The sequence below is a fragment of the Amblyraja radiata genome, chromosome 9 (genome assembly GCF_010909765.2).
Source record: "Amblyraja radiata isolate CabotCenter1 chromosome 9, sAmbRad1.1.pri, whole genome shotgun sequence".
Lineage (NCBI taxonomy): Eukaryota > Metazoa > Chordata > Chondrichthyes > Rajiformes > Rajidae > Amblyraja > Amblyraja radiata.
In genome coordinates, this window is record NC_045964.1 from 29,461,098 (window position 1) to 29,476,832 (window position 15,735).

The 15,735-nt window shown below is 42.1% G+C and overlaps 1 protein-coding gene across 3 annotated transcripts in view; it reads right to left on the minus strand.

Moving 5' to 3' along the window:
* Positions 1–15,735, minus strand: part of stxbp6 (syntaxin binding protein 6) — a 252,243-nt gene that overhangs the window by 6,100 nt on the left and 230,408 nt on the right. For all 3 annotated transcript variants that reach the window (XM_033026972.1, XM_033026973.1, XM_033026975.1), the window contains exon 5: positions 14,580–14,737. In XM_033026972.1, coding sequence (XP_032882863.1) covers positions 14,580–14,737 — 158 coding nt within the window. The remainder of the gene's footprint in view (positions 1–14,579; positions 14,738–15,735) is intronic.

The window sequence follows — 15,735 nt, forward strand, 5'->3', positions numbered from 1 at the left end:
TAGTGATTTTGCATTCACACCAATTTTTGTTAAACACTTCTGATTTCCTCAATGGACTTCTCAGTAACCATCTTAGATGAACTGCCTCTATTTATGCCTTTCCCTCGTGTGCAAATCATCCTAAGTTTAAGTTACCCCTCAGTCTTTGTATCCCCCAAACCAATGAGACCCAGTCTAAAATACACACTAATTAAATTATTATTCCATGATTTAAAAAACAAAAGTAGTTTCCCCATTTTATCTGCATATTTCTTCACCTCACGTCCAATTTTGGATATTGTAAACCACGTATGATTGATCCTCCATCTTTTATCTATACTATTTGGTTTCTATGTTGATCTTTCTGAGCACTGTATCTTTCCCTTTTCCTATCACAAACATTTTTTATTGTATTATATCTCACAAAGTTGAACTCACCACCCTGATTATTCTGTAATCAATAAGTATTTCTTTGTGTAGGAAAGAACTGCAATTGCTGGTTTAAATTGAAGGTAGACACAAAATGCTGGAGCAGGACAGGCATCATCTCTGGAGAGAAGGAATGAATGGGTGACGTTTCGGGTCGAGACTCTGCTTCAGACTGATCTTCTTTTATACCTTTGCAATGGGACTAGGTCAGACTAAACCAGCAGATCATGAATCATTGAGATAATTAGCAAAAATACAATTAAAAAAAAACCAATTCACAACAAATGGATTCTGCAAAAAGTTCCAGCGTATCCGTCTTCTCCCTATAACTCAAGCCTGCAAACCCAGGTGACATCTGTGTGAATCTCTTCCGCACACTTTTCAAATTAATGAGATCCTTCCTCCAGCTGGGCGACTAGAACTGCACACAGTATTCCAGGTGTGGGCTTACCAACAACTCGCACACCTGCATCCTTAGAAGAAAGCCGCATGGTAAGAATTGTTTTTTTTCTGTGGTGAACAGTTTTCAGCAAAGATTATAGAGGAGCTCCTCTATAATCTTTGGTTTTCAGAAAGTTATTCCGGAGGGAAAACATCAGTAGGTCAGAAGATACTTTTTTTTTAACAAAGTTGCAAACTGAACCAAAATAATTGAACACTTGGGAGAGTTGGAAAGATTACCTCAGGAGGCATCAGCTTTTCTACTGTTGGAGTTTTTCAGTAGCCCAGTTTGTGCTTAATCCACCCCTGTGCCTCACTGTCACCTCATCTTCTTCTCCACCCCATTTCACACTCTTCCCATGATCACACATATACTTTGTAGCTGTGTCCCTGAAGGACAAATTGAACTGCAGCCACGTGGTGGAGCATCTGTGAGGGACTCAACCTCAGGCCAGAATCCTAAGGACAACTCACCTTGAGGCAGAGCTGGCAGATTGCTGTGTTAATGGGCACTGAACTGCATCTAAACATTTATAAACAGATACATTTACAAACAGTTTGAAAGGATTAAAGGTTTAAATTAAAACAAAAAAATAATAAATTGAACAGCAAGTGATTAAATGATAAAAGTAATTTTATTTAATGCTAATCTGTTTCAAATAAAGAAATGAAAACCACTTAGCTGCACCAGCATTTCCAAGTCAGGTTGGTGAATGAACTCAAATGAAGGAGGCTGCACTTCATCACCGGCTATGGGTCAATGGTGCTTTATTGTCATGAATGCACAGTGAAATTCTTTTTGCATAGATCACACATGCACCAGTCGCCATATTTTGTGACCATTTACAAAAGTCTGGTCCATGTGCTCCATTAAGCCCAGGCTGCTGCTGGGCCTCCTCCATTGCCCTCGACCAGTTAAGCATGCGAACCAACATCCCTCTCCTTGCCAGACTGCCTCTGTGTCTCAGGGGAACCTCCCGCAGCGGACCTTCAAGGAGCTGGTAGCAATACCCCCGGTCCACACTCCAGCGGCTCTTCGGGGTTGAGCTCAGCGGCTTCAGAACTTCAGGCCGTGAACCTGCCGGGTCCTTCCTTGCGGCGGCGAGCCAGCCTGCCACCGTGCCAGACCATGGGAAGCACATGACGGTTGGAGTTTTGAGGGATACAAAACGATTCCAGGCTCTTTGCACGGAATGATCGAGCTCTACTGGGCCTTTCCTGACATTCGTGCTACCACGTGCAGGCACTAGAGCCATGCCAGCGGTGCCTTGCAGGGCAGTTTCACTGAACCACAGGTATTCAGGAGTACATTCTAGCCATTCCACAAATCAATGAGGATGGGTATGAAGACTAAAAGACTCAGAATTCTTCTTGCATACTAAAGTATGAATTACTAAGGAAGCAACATTGATCTCAACAATAAGAACTTGTGTTAGATCAGTCGGCAGCTTATTTGCAATTAGTCATGACTGTACACATGCTGACAATGCTGCAGAATAGATTTGAAAGGACAGGATACGAATTGGAGGCTTATAGTTACAAAGGTAGTCTTAATTGTTTATCCTGTGCTGCAGAGTCAAACTGCTTGTGTGCATGCGCATATATGTATATATTATACATACACACACACACACGCACATATATATATATATACACACACACACACACACACACACACACACACACACACACATCTATATTACTAAATCTCTGATCATGACCGCTTTTGGCTGACTGTGCTGCGATTTCCGAGGGAACGCCGCCACCTACGACCGTCATTTTTGGCCACCTCGCTCAGAGCCCCTCTCCGCCGTATGAGTGCGGAGGATTTTTTCCGTTGATGAAAAATGAGAGAGATATTAATGTTTTTACAAAATTCCCCATTCTCTCTGCTGCCCCCGCTGGTGGCAGGGGGAGGGACTATAAAACCAGGAAGTGTCATGCCTCACTCAGTCTCTGCCAGACCCAGGAAGCGAGATGGTCACGGCTCTTTGAGCTGCGAATAACACTGAAGGCACGTCTACTCCACGGTGAGTCCCCTCGATGCGGCTGTAAAGTGGCTGCAAAGGTCAAAGGTCAAAAACTTTATTTGCCATTTGTGCTTACACACATAGGAACTCTTGTGCGGTTGTTCAGAGAGTCAAGTCAAGTCAAATTAAAAAGACACACAGAAAGACACATAATCTATAAAAACATATACTTCTCTAAAAATAAAAAAGAAAGTGCCTAAAACCCTATATAAAGGGAAAGTGAGAAGATTGTAAATTGCACAAACCCTATATAAAAGTGTCGATTGCATTGTAAATTGCACAGGCCCAGGAGACAATATAATATGATGTAATATGATATGCTATGAGGTAGGTCAGGACATCAGTTCATTTTGTTTTGGCCAAGAGTCTCACTGTGGCAGGGAAGAAGCTCTTAAAAAAGCGTGTTCTGTTTGTGGCGATGCTGTCCGCTCGTCTGTGCCTGAGGTTGTATGTGCAGTTTTTGTGTTTGAGCAGGGAGTGAGCTGGATGTAGTGTGTCTCTGATGATTCTCTCTGCCCTTTTTTGACAGCGCTGTGTGTAGATTGTGTCCATGGAGGGGAGTTCCGTTCTGATAATCCTCTCTGCAGTCTTTATGACTCTTTGCAGAGCCTTCCTCTCTGTCTGTGTGGTGTTTCCATACCACACCGTGATGCCTGTGGTGAGGATGCTCTCTATCAGTCCTTTGTAGACCTGAGTGAGAGGGCGACACCCAGCCCTTTTTTAAAAGTTTGTGTTCACAAAATGAATTTTGGTTGTCGGGTGTCTACAGCCCAATTGTTTGCCTCGCCTTTTTTAACAAGTTTGTGTTCACAAAATGAATATTGGTTGTCGGGTGTCTACAGCCCAATTGTTTGCCTCGCCTTTTTTAACAAGTTTGTGTTCACAAAATGAATATTGGTTGTCGGGTGTCTGCAGCCCAATTCGTTGTCTCGCCTTTTTAACAAGTTTGTGTTCACAAAATGAATTTTGGTTGTCGGGTGGCTGCAGCCCAATTGTTTGCCTTGGCTTGGCTTTTAAAATCGTTGCAACGGTTGGATGCCTGCCCAAGCATCCATAGGGCCCACAATGTCTATACTAGCTCTCTGGAAACCAGTACCTTTGGCCCGCAACACCCATACTAGCGCAACAGACAGCCCCCTCCCACTGGCGAGCAGTATTGGAATTGGTGGAGAGGTGGAATATTGCGTTGGTGACCAGCCCTCCCGTGTGTTGCTGGGACCCAACGGGTCCCACTTAGTCTAGTATATTATATATATGTGTATATTATATATACACATATATATATACACACACACACACACATGTACATACACACCTACACGCACATATTTTCACATACACACAGAAATATATACACACACACACACATATATATATGCACATATACACACACACATATATACACACACACATACACACGCACATATATATATATATATATATATACACACACACATATATATATATACACACACACACACACATATATATATATATATATAGATATATATATATATATATATATATATATGTGTGTATATACACACATACATAAATATATATACACACACATATATATACACACATACATACACATATGTACACATACATACACATATATATACACATATATACATACATATATACACATACATATACACATATATATATACACACACATATATATACACACACATATATACATGCACAGGCACACATACATACACACACGCACATATACACACTCATATGCACACACATATACATTCATATACACACACATATACACCCACACACATATATACACATACACACACATCTATCTTTCTTGAGCAACTCTTTCAGGGAGGGGGCGGATGTTGTCTGGTAACTATTGTGCACTTGTATTTTCATTTAACTGTAGATCTCTTGGGGGTGCTCAGAGAAAGTACTCTGCTCTCTGCAGTTGCAGGAACAATGAGCCTCACGCATCTTGTCAAGTTTACTCAATGATCACTGCAGCCCTAAAATTGAACATCGTGCAGAACAGAATGTGCACTGTGCGATTTCCAGTTGCTAAAGAGCCAGCAAATAATTGCAAAAATTCTACATTCGGTTAAACTGTTTGCCCTTCACACTCCAATTTTCATCGCTTGACATAGGCAGATCAGATATGTAAACCTTGCAATCCACGTGTTCAAAAGCGCCTGCAACAACCTAGATTTTACAGTCTGAGGCAAAGGAGGCTGGAGAGAAATGCATCCATCACTGTGAAATGGACTGCTCTTCACCAACATCTATTCTTGTCGGATGTCAGCTTAAGGGGAATCTCTGACACCCAACAGCTGTACATGTTGTCAAGCCACTTGAGCAGCCAATCATATGAAATAATTCTTTAAATCAAGAAGGAAAGGTAAAATGTTTAACGGATATTATAAATATTTCATAGAGCACAAAGAGAGGAACTTGCACACAATCATGAATTCAATATATCAAAAACATATTTTAAAATGTGTCATATTTTAAACTTTACCTGAGGGAGTAATGATACAGGTCTACGTTGTATGTTTTAAAGAAGTCAATAGCATTGGCCCATTCAACAAAGTTTTATATCTTTAACGCATTACTGACAGACCTACTGATTGCTTCCAGGTTTATCTGTTCCTGCTTTTTGTTGATTGTGATGTGAGCTCACACGCGGTAGAGTTGCTGCCTTACAGCGAATGCAGCGCCGGAGACCCGGCTTCGACCCCGACTACGGGTGCTGTCTGTACCGAGTTTGTACGTTCTCTCCGTGACCTGCGTGGCTTTTCTCCGAGATCTTCGGTTTCCTCCCACACTCCAAATACGTACAAGTTAATTGGCTTGGTATATGTAAAAATTGTCCCTAATGTGTGTAGAATAGTGTTAATATGTGGGGATCGCTGGTTGGCGCGGAGCCGGTGGGCCAAAGGGCCTGTTTCCGTACTGTATCTCTAAACTAAACTAAACCTTGTATGAAAATGCACACTAATATAGTGATGTGTGGGGGTTAAACTTGTGGCACCTTTACTCTAGACCGCAAATAATCACATCACATAGGAAGTTCCTTATGGCAACTGGATAGACTCGGCTAGTACTCGCTAGAATTTAGAAGACTGAGGGGGGATCTTATAGAAACTTACAAAATTCTTAAGGGGTTGGACAGGCTAGATGCAGGAAGATTGTTCCCGAGGTTGGGGAAGTCCAGAACAAGGGGTCACAGTTTAAGGATAAGGGGGAAATCTTTTAGGACCGAGATGAGAAAAACATTTTTGACACAGAGAGTGGTGAATCTCTGGAATTCTCTGCCACAGAAGGTAGTTGAGGCCAGTTCATTGGCTATATTTAAGAGGGAGTTAGATGTGGCCCTTGTGGCTAAAGGGATCAGGGGGTATGGAGAGAAGGCAGGTACAGGATACTGAGTTAGATGATCAGCCATGATCATATTGAATGGCGGTGCAGGCTCGAAGGGCTGAATGGCCTACTCCTGCACCTATTTTCTATGTTTCTAACTGCTCACTGCTGGAAGCCATGGCAGAGTGATGTTGATGCTAAGAGTGTTCGAACAGTTGCAGATGCCCTGCACCCTGCCTCTGCAGTGCATGATGATAGACACAAAGTGCTGGAGTAACTCAGCGGCTCAGGTCGCATCTCTGGAGAAATGGGTGACGTTTTGGGTCTAAGACTGAAAGCAGAGGGGAGAGAACTGGAGGAAAGAAAAAGCCAGAACAAAGCAGGATTGGCATCAGATGACCATAATTGTCCATTGTTGGCTGGCGAAGAGGTGATAACGAAAGGATACAAGGATGCGAACAGTGGAACTAGTAGGCCGACTAGGGTGGAGGGAGGGAATGCAAGGGTTAATTGAAATTAGAGAAATCAATATTCATATTGCTGGGTTGTCAGCTGCCCAAGTGAAATATGAGGTGCTGTTCCTCCAATTTGGGTGTGGCCTCATTCTAACTATGGAGGCGGCCCAGGACAGAAAATTCAGTATGGAAATGGGAAGGGGAGTTAAAATTTTTGGCAACTGGAAGATTGTGTAGACCAAGGTGGACTGAACATAAGTGTTCAGCGAAACTATCACCCAGTCTGAGCTTGGTCTCGATGATATATAGAGGCCCACACCAAGAGCAAGGGATACAGAAGATGAGGTGGGAGAAGGTGCAAGTGAACCACTGCTTCACCTGATAGGACAGTCGAAAACCCTGGATGGAGTCGAGGGAGATAGGAGGTACACACAAATGCTGGAGAAACTCAGCGGGTGCAGCAGCATCTATGGAGCGAAGGAAATAGGCAAAGTTTCGGGCCGAAGCGTTGCCTATTTTCAGTCTGAAGAAGGGTTTCGGCCCGAAACGTTGCCTATTTTCTTCGCTCCATAGATGCTGCTGCACCCGCTGAGTTTCTCCAGCATTTTTGTGTACCTTCGATTTTACAGCATCTGCAGTTTCTTCTTAAACACGATATAAGGATAGGTGTTGGTTCTCTTGCGGTTGCAAGGGAAAGTTCCTGAGGAGGGGTAGTTTGGGTGGGAAGAGATGAATGAGCCAGGGAGTTGCGGAAGGAATGGTCTCTGCAGAAAGCAGAAAGAGGTGCAGATGGGAAGATGTGACCAGTGGTGGGTACCTCTGCAATGCCTGACTGCACATGGTGGCAGCCGGTGAGAGGGGCAAGGTTTAATGGAGATGTGTGAGGCAAATCTTTTTTTGAGGGTGGTGGGTGCCTGGAACACGTTGCCATGAGTGCTGGTGGAGGCAGGTACAATAGTGGCTTTTAAGGGTTTAGATAGGCACATGGCTATGCAGGGAATGGAGGTGTATGGGCCATGTGCAGGCAGATGAGCTTAGTGTATCTTGGCATCATGCCTGGCACAGACATTGTGGGCCAAAGGGCCTGATCCTGTGTGGTTCTAAGTTCTTTATTAACTGCAAAGGATCACAGTGGCTGGACCACCAACCCTCCAGGCCTGTACCTAGTAGGAACACTCACATTTAAAATGGAGAGAAATCGATCCATCTGCAGCCAAATATTGTCACCTAGTGCAACTGTATTTCCAGCCTGAAGAAGGGTCCCGACACAAAACGTCACCCACCCTTTTTCTCCAGAGATGTTGCCTGACCTGCTGAGTTACTCCAGCACTCTATGTGGTTCTAGAGACTGGGCCCGCACCTGTCCTCCACCATCACCCTGAGCACCGGCACACCACAGGGTTGTGTACTAAGCCCCATGCTCTACTCCCTCTTCACTCACGACTGTGTTCCTGCATTCGACACCAACACCATCGTGAAGTTTGCAGACGACACAACAGTGATTGGGCTGATCACCAACGGTGATGAAACAAACTACAGAGCGGAGGTGCAGAACCTGGCGGACTGGTGCGCCAATAACAACTTGGCACTAAACACCTCCAAGACCAAGGAGTGTGATTATTGACTTCAGGAGGTCCCATTCTGGAGAATACGCCCCAATCTCCATTTACGGGGAAAGTGTGGAGAGAGTGTCCAGCTTTAAGTTTCTGGGCACTCACATTTCAGAAGACCTCACATGGTCCACAAACACCGCCGCGCTGGTCAAGAAGGCACAGCAACGACTGTTCTTCCTGAGGACATTAAAAAAGACTGGTCTGCCCCAACAGCTGCTGACAACGTTCTACCGCTGCACCACAGAGAGCATACTAACGTATGGCATCTCTGTGTGGTATCTCAGCTGCACGGAGGTGGAGAGGAGAGCTCTTCAGCGCGTCGTCAACAGAGCGCAGCGGATCATCGGGACAGAGCTACCAGCCTTGGAGGGCATCTACCACACGCGGTGCCTCAGGAAGGCCCTCAGCATCCATAAGGACTCATCACACCCCTGCCACGGTCTGTTTCAACTACTTCCCTCCGGCAGACGTTACAAGGCCTTCTACGCCCGAACCTCTAGACTCAGGAACAGTTTTATCCCAAGAGCTATAGCGGCTCTGAACCGGCCCTAATGAGTGCCCCCCCACCCACCCCCTTTGGACAGTCTCCCTCAGATGGTCACGTCAATCAATTCAGCTTGTTTATTTATGTATTGTATTTATTTACCTTTCTTGTACATCAGTGGAGCTGCACACTAAATCTCGTTGCACTGACGTGCAATGACAATAAAAGATATATTATTATTATTATTATTATTATGTCTATCTTCAGTTTAAACCAGCATCTGCAGTTCTTTTTTACACATGTATTTCCGTAATGTTTCTTTACATGTCATGGCTTACATTGAGAAGAGGAGGCATCTTTGGTCTAACAAAATAGGAAAACAATAAGCAATGCACCTATTTAGTTTCCAGATATTCTATAATATCAAATCTGAAATTTTATGTTTACCCAGCAAATCCTAGGCTCTCCAAATCCCAGAATTTCCTTTATGGCAAAAAAATCTGAGTCTCAATTTTGAATATGCATGATGACAGTGTAGCTGTAGTATTTTTGCTTGGCACAGAATTTCACGATTCATAATTCCAAGAGAAAAATAGCCATTAACCTCCACCATTATGATACCATGTAACACCGTATCCAACACATTATCACTTCACCATACTGAGTTTCCCTTGTATTACCCATACAAGGGTAAAACAAATGCTTTGAGGATTTAATGTAAGAAATACCACAGAAGGCAGGGATGTCAGACTGCGATTTTACTGACAGTGTCTGCTGCAGTTAACATTCACCACAGAAGTTTTCTTGCTCGGAGACTTCCAGCGAGACCTGCCGCAGCATTGACTAAGATAATTAGTAGTCCTCAGCATCTTCATCTCAATCTCAAATATTTCACCATCACCCCAAATTACTAATGATCAGTCAAAAGTCCCGAGCTCTAGATTCTGTAGAAAAGGGGATCCATCTTCTGGTATCTACACCATAGAGAGCCTTGAGACACTATTGTCACCATGGAGACACCAAAAGTCCTGAGTTCTAGATTCTGCTAAGAAAGTGATTGTCTCCGGGTATCAACACCATAGAGACCGTTGACTTCATCCATTTGAGCATCTGCAGTTCTTTTTTACACATGTATTTCCGTAATGTTTCTTTACATGTCATGGCAATCCAGCTGAGTAAGTCGGCAGTTCTGTGGGCAGTCAGGTATTCCTGACTCAGCGGGGCTCCAAACTTCTACGCATGCTTGCTGAACATAGAGGTCCAAGAGCAGCTGTTCCTCACACCCCATCATTAGATAAAGACATGCAAGGGACGCAAAAGCCAAATTTTGCCAACTCAACCATTGCCGGCGTGCTCAACCAGCACGCTCCTTGTTTATTAAACCCAGAAGGTGGCTGGAAGGCTGGTGGCTGGCAAAACCTGTGCTTCGTCCCATGGAAAAAGCTGCTGGGCTTTATTTTGGCAGGCAACCTCTGCTGGCAGCAACCCAGTTTAATGAGAGTTTACAGCAGCTGGAACGCAGCCTGGTGGGACGCCTCTGTGTGAGCCAGGCCCGGAGAAGGAGCAGGGTCACCGGCTCAGTGTTGACAGAAGGTGGGGATGCCTATGACGTTGATAATAGCTTTAATTTTCCTTTTATTGCAGAAGGCCTGAGCCATGGGGTTACATATAATCAGAAAACTGAAAAATTAATTGCCTTTTATGATTCCTCAACAAGCACAGCTAGTGAACAAGCTTTCCTGCTGGTTGAGGGACAGGTCTGGTAATCATTTGAGTTGAATAAAAATACAAATAACACAAGTCACAGTTCCATTCCCCAACAGTATTTTGCAAAAGACACAAAGCTGGCACAGCGCGAGTTACTCCAGCATTTTGTGATTAGCTTTGGTATAAATCAGCATCTACACTTGTTGTCCCTATTGCGAAACTGTTCCAGCAAACTGCATTAAGCACAACATCCAGAACTATTCTGTTCGGCTCCTTCCCACACATACCCATTGTATCTTGTACTGTTGTAGTGAAGCATACTGCGAGTTTGAGGGACAGCACCACATGATATGTTATTGCAGTGGTTTAAAATTGCAGTCACAAATCCAGTTCAGAAACAATAGAGGGACTGCACTGGTTACATCAGGTAAATGGGACATCCTCCACTCAGCTTAACCTAAATATGAAAGGCTTCAGAATCAAAACTAGCAGTCAATATTCTTTGTTTTTGTATTCTAATGACTTCAACATTTTCTGTTCCTGCTCAGATAAGTTTTCTTCTTATTTAAAAAACCCAAAAACTATTGCATGAAGGAGGAACAAAAGTCCCCTCCAGTTTGCTCAGGAACTTTCATAAATAATGTCAGGATTGTTCAGTGCACTCTGCAGTTATGCTGTGTACAGGCTGCTGCACCAAATAACACATTTACATCTTAAGACATTGTGGCTCAAAATGAGAGAATAAATCAATATTGGAATTTTTCCTGATGAACGTGTTCAAAGGTGACCTCTGCCTACACATAGATAAGAATAATAATCAAAAATGCTGGAAATATGAAAAAAAAAAGGAAAGCAGAAAACACTTCATCAAAAGCAAGAGAAACAGAGCAACAGATCATCAGTCTGATTAAAGGTAACAACCTGACGTTTTTGCTCTATTTCTCTGTCCAGAGATGCTGCTTGATCTGCACTTCATTTCCATCCTTTTCTCTTTTTAAACCACAATAACCATTTTACAAAATACTCTCATCGGCACAATATCTGCACAGTGACCACACAACAATGTTCTAGATTGGGTCCCCGCACTAGGTACCCAGAACCAATGAAGTGAGAGATGTTAAATTTGTAAACAAAGGCATTCAAAGTGCTAGATAACGTAATGGGTTCGGCAGCATCTCTGGAGGATATGAGTAAGTGGCCTTTGGATAGGCAGATGGATATGCAAGGAATGGAGGGATGTGGGTAAAATGCAGGTAAATAAGTGTTGGGCTTGGCGTCACGTTTGACACGACATAGTGGGCCGAAGGGCCTTCTCCTGTGCTGTACTGTTCTCTAATTATGACTTTTCATCAGAACTGCTTATCCGATGAAAGGCAACAGGCCAGAAATTTTAACTCTAATCCTCATTCTATATATGCTGCCTGACTTGCTCTGCATTTCTTGAACTTCAGTTTTTATTTGTATTTTATTACTTTGATTGGAATATAAACTGCTAAAAGTAGAAAACAGAAAAGCAGAAATATGCTCCAAATAAAGGCAAGAACACACAAGAGCTTTTAGTACATTAGAGAAACACCCCCAACTCTTTGGAGCAGGCAGATAGTTGATGTGATGCGTCGGTACAAAAACACAGAGAGGAGTCGATGAGCTTACAATCTAGGACATGGAAAGTTACTGCTGGTGATTTTTGTCGCAGGAAAAAGTGGGAGGCACGACAGACAGGTGAGTCATCACCTGCTGTTACTATACAGCTGCTCAACGAAGAGTTCTGCAAATAAGTCTTCCACCTAGTCTTCCATCCATAGAACAATGCAACACATTTGAAGAAGAGTGTGATAATAAAATAAGAAGAACAAACAGGAGCTGCAGCAAAACCAAGCAAGGGTTTTCATTAAATCTAATTCTTTTGGGAACTGGTTTTGCTTCAACAAAACCGCTCAGGCTAAACGATGGAAATATAAAAAAAGACAGCCACACTTGTAAAGCATAAAAGTAGAAAGGTGATATTTGAAATTGAACATTTTACTTCTGCAGAAGTAACCTCCAGAGAATTTATATCCCAGGGAAGGGAGAGAGCACAAAGCTCGTCAACGGGCTCTCCTGACAGTGCAAATGCAAACCCTTACACAGCCACATGCTCTTTTTCATCTCCCAGAATCTCTTCAAAAATAGCCAACGGCTGAGCTAATATGAACAAAATCCACATGTCACATGAAAACCATCAATCCTCTAGTGAAAGAAAATGCAGGTTGAAATATTTGCAAATGTACATTACAGTATGTATGTATGTATGTATGTATGTATGTATGTATGTATGTATGTATGTATGTATGTATGTATGTATGTGTATATATATAATATACACACACACTTTTGAGTAAATTGTTTGAGGAAGCAGTACGGCAAAAGTGGATCAGTTTAGCCTTCCTGCTCTGTTCTGCTGTGCAAACAACAGCATTCCAATTGAGGGATGAGTGACGAGTTCAGCGACAAACATTAAAATGAAAGTCTTTGTGGTTATGAGCGTTTAGTATATCTTCTGTTCGAACTGAAGAGTCAGTTATAGCACAAATTAATGCAATTAATCAAACAGCCTTAATGTGATTTTGACAGGTCTTTAAGAGACATAGAATTGATTTTAATTGACAAAATGAATAATAAACTGCTGCTCTGCCTCTGAAGACATGAATTGGCATTTTCTACACTAGGTGGCAGACAACGCATAGTTAAACTAATTATTCTGAAGATCTATTTTTGTTTCCTTTACTTATAATGATGTCCCCGGTGTTTGTCTGCCTTTGCTTTATGTTCCTCTGAAGATTCGTCTTATTAATTTATTTTAAAATCTCACGTCATGCCTTGCCCACCGAGAAACTAATTGGCTTCCTTGGCCTGTTTTCCCAGCTCATTGATCTGAAACCAGACAGCGTTTTCCCTGGCACTCCTGCAACATAACCTGAATCTTTCCTTTGGTGCCACAATCACAACGGATTTCTTGTGTGCTCTCGATATGTACTACTTTAATCATTCAAAAAGACCACGTTGGATAGATGATTGGAAGTAGGACCTCAATGCACGAGAAGACACGGTGATGCCTCTCCACTAAATGAAATCAGGCCTTAATTACCAACTCTATCATTTGGGAAGCACTGAATTGGGAAGGAAGCTGAAACTAAATGAAAGCACGGTATAATTTACTCATCCAATGTTGTTGGAAAGGGTTGAAACCCCCTGGTGAACGTGGCTTCAACGCCAATAGCAATTAGACAGCTGCAGTTCATAACACTCTAGCCAGGCTGTTTGCTGAATTACTGGTAATTAAAAAATTACAGGCAGCATTAATTTGCATTAATAATGTGAGAATGTATATTATTTTCACAACAACACACACACACACGCTTACACCAGCATGAGAAAAACTGTCAAACGTAGTGGAATTGAGGTTGACGGTGTTAAAGCCATCATAAAGACACTCACATATAAAATCACTTGTTCAGCTCTCAAAGGAAATAAATGTTAAAGTAGATTTTCAGTGAGAACAAGTAGTAAAACACAATTGAAATAAAAGTTTCAACTCTGCCAAAGGTTATAATTTTGTATTTACACCACTTTTGATGAAGGAAGCTCACACTGGAATGGGGATAATGTTCAATTATACAACATTTGTGTTGATTAGCGCAGTTTCAGATTTCTGTGGCAAATTCTTCAACATATACTCAATAAGGTAGGATATCAGTGGTCAGAAATATATTTACTTTGTTATTGCCTGCATAATTTCCCAAACAAAATGCAGGCATGGACCAGAGAACTCTACTGATTAGTTGCATTATCCCTGTGCCCATAAAAGCACAGTTGGCCAATTCAGATAATTTTGTTAAGAACGCAGAATTTAAATACAATCAATTGTCAATCCTTGTAATTAGAAGCCAAAATGAAATGAAAGTGTTTTGGGATTTATCGAAGTAAAATAGGACTAATGGTCACAGTGATAACCAAAATAGTTCTTTCTTTCTCATTTCAGATTATGCTAATCTGGATAATTCAAGTTCAGAGGTTTCATGGAAAGGATAAAGTTGAGGTCACTCACCTTATGTGCAGTTTTTGCAAATTGCTGGGAGCTGTCCATCATCTCTGCTGTTCGGTCTTCAGCTCGGCTTAACCTCTCGTCCCGTTCGTTCAAGGCTTGGCTGGCTTTCTGAACTGCGCTTGTAACACTGTTTGCAGCTGAATGCAAGATACTGTTCCCTGAGAAGAAAAATAGATTTTGCAATGAAACTAATGGTTTTAATTTTTGGTTTGCCAAGTATCTGTCTCCGAGATAATCTTTGCTTGATCATTTAGTGCAACAAAGCCACAAGTGCATTCTGGTAAATGTCACAATGCATCTTTCTTTGCCAGTGTGAAAATCTAACTTAAAAAATGCCAAAGTAAAAACAGATAGAAGTACAGCAATAACAATCTTATGAAATCTCAGTTTGTGACGCCCCAAAGAATTTTCACAGCGAAATGCCTAAATTAAAAAAAATCCAAAACCCATGTCACAAAGAGGGTAGTTGAATTTACTTTCAAATGCAGAGATTCAGCACTGATCCAAACGTCAAAATGTTGCTATAACCTTGGACTAGAATGCCTTCATGTCTCAATTATTTCCAACTGAGTAACAACCAATAATACCCATGAATGAAGTTTGAATTTGACAAACTTAGACTTCTCCACAATTGGCTGCAAAATCCTTCCACAATGCCACAAGTACCTTGTGTGCAGCGATGGCATGGGGGTGAAGGCACCTCGTATTTCTGCAGATTTCTGAAGCCACATAACAGCCACTGGATGAGTAGTTTGCTGATTCCATCCTCATCCTTTGTCATTAAGGCAACTGAACCCCTCCAGTGAAAGGGATAATAGTGGTTTATGGAGTGAAAACAGACAATGATCCTGATTCTAAACAGCAACCACTGATGAATGCTAAAGTCCTGCTATGGAAATATTTGGTGTGATGTGAATATAACGATTAGCACCTCTGTTTCTTTGCGAGCTACTAAACAACAAACATTAAATTTATGTTTAAGACATAGGATTAATATCAAAAACGAAGTAAATGGTTATAAAGCAAAGCAGATACTATTGACCAGCAGATGCTGGTTTACAAAAAAATGCTAGAGTAACTCAACAGGTCAGGCAGCATTTCTGGAGAACGTGGATAGGTGACATATTGAGTCGTGACCCAACTGGTGGTTGTTTTC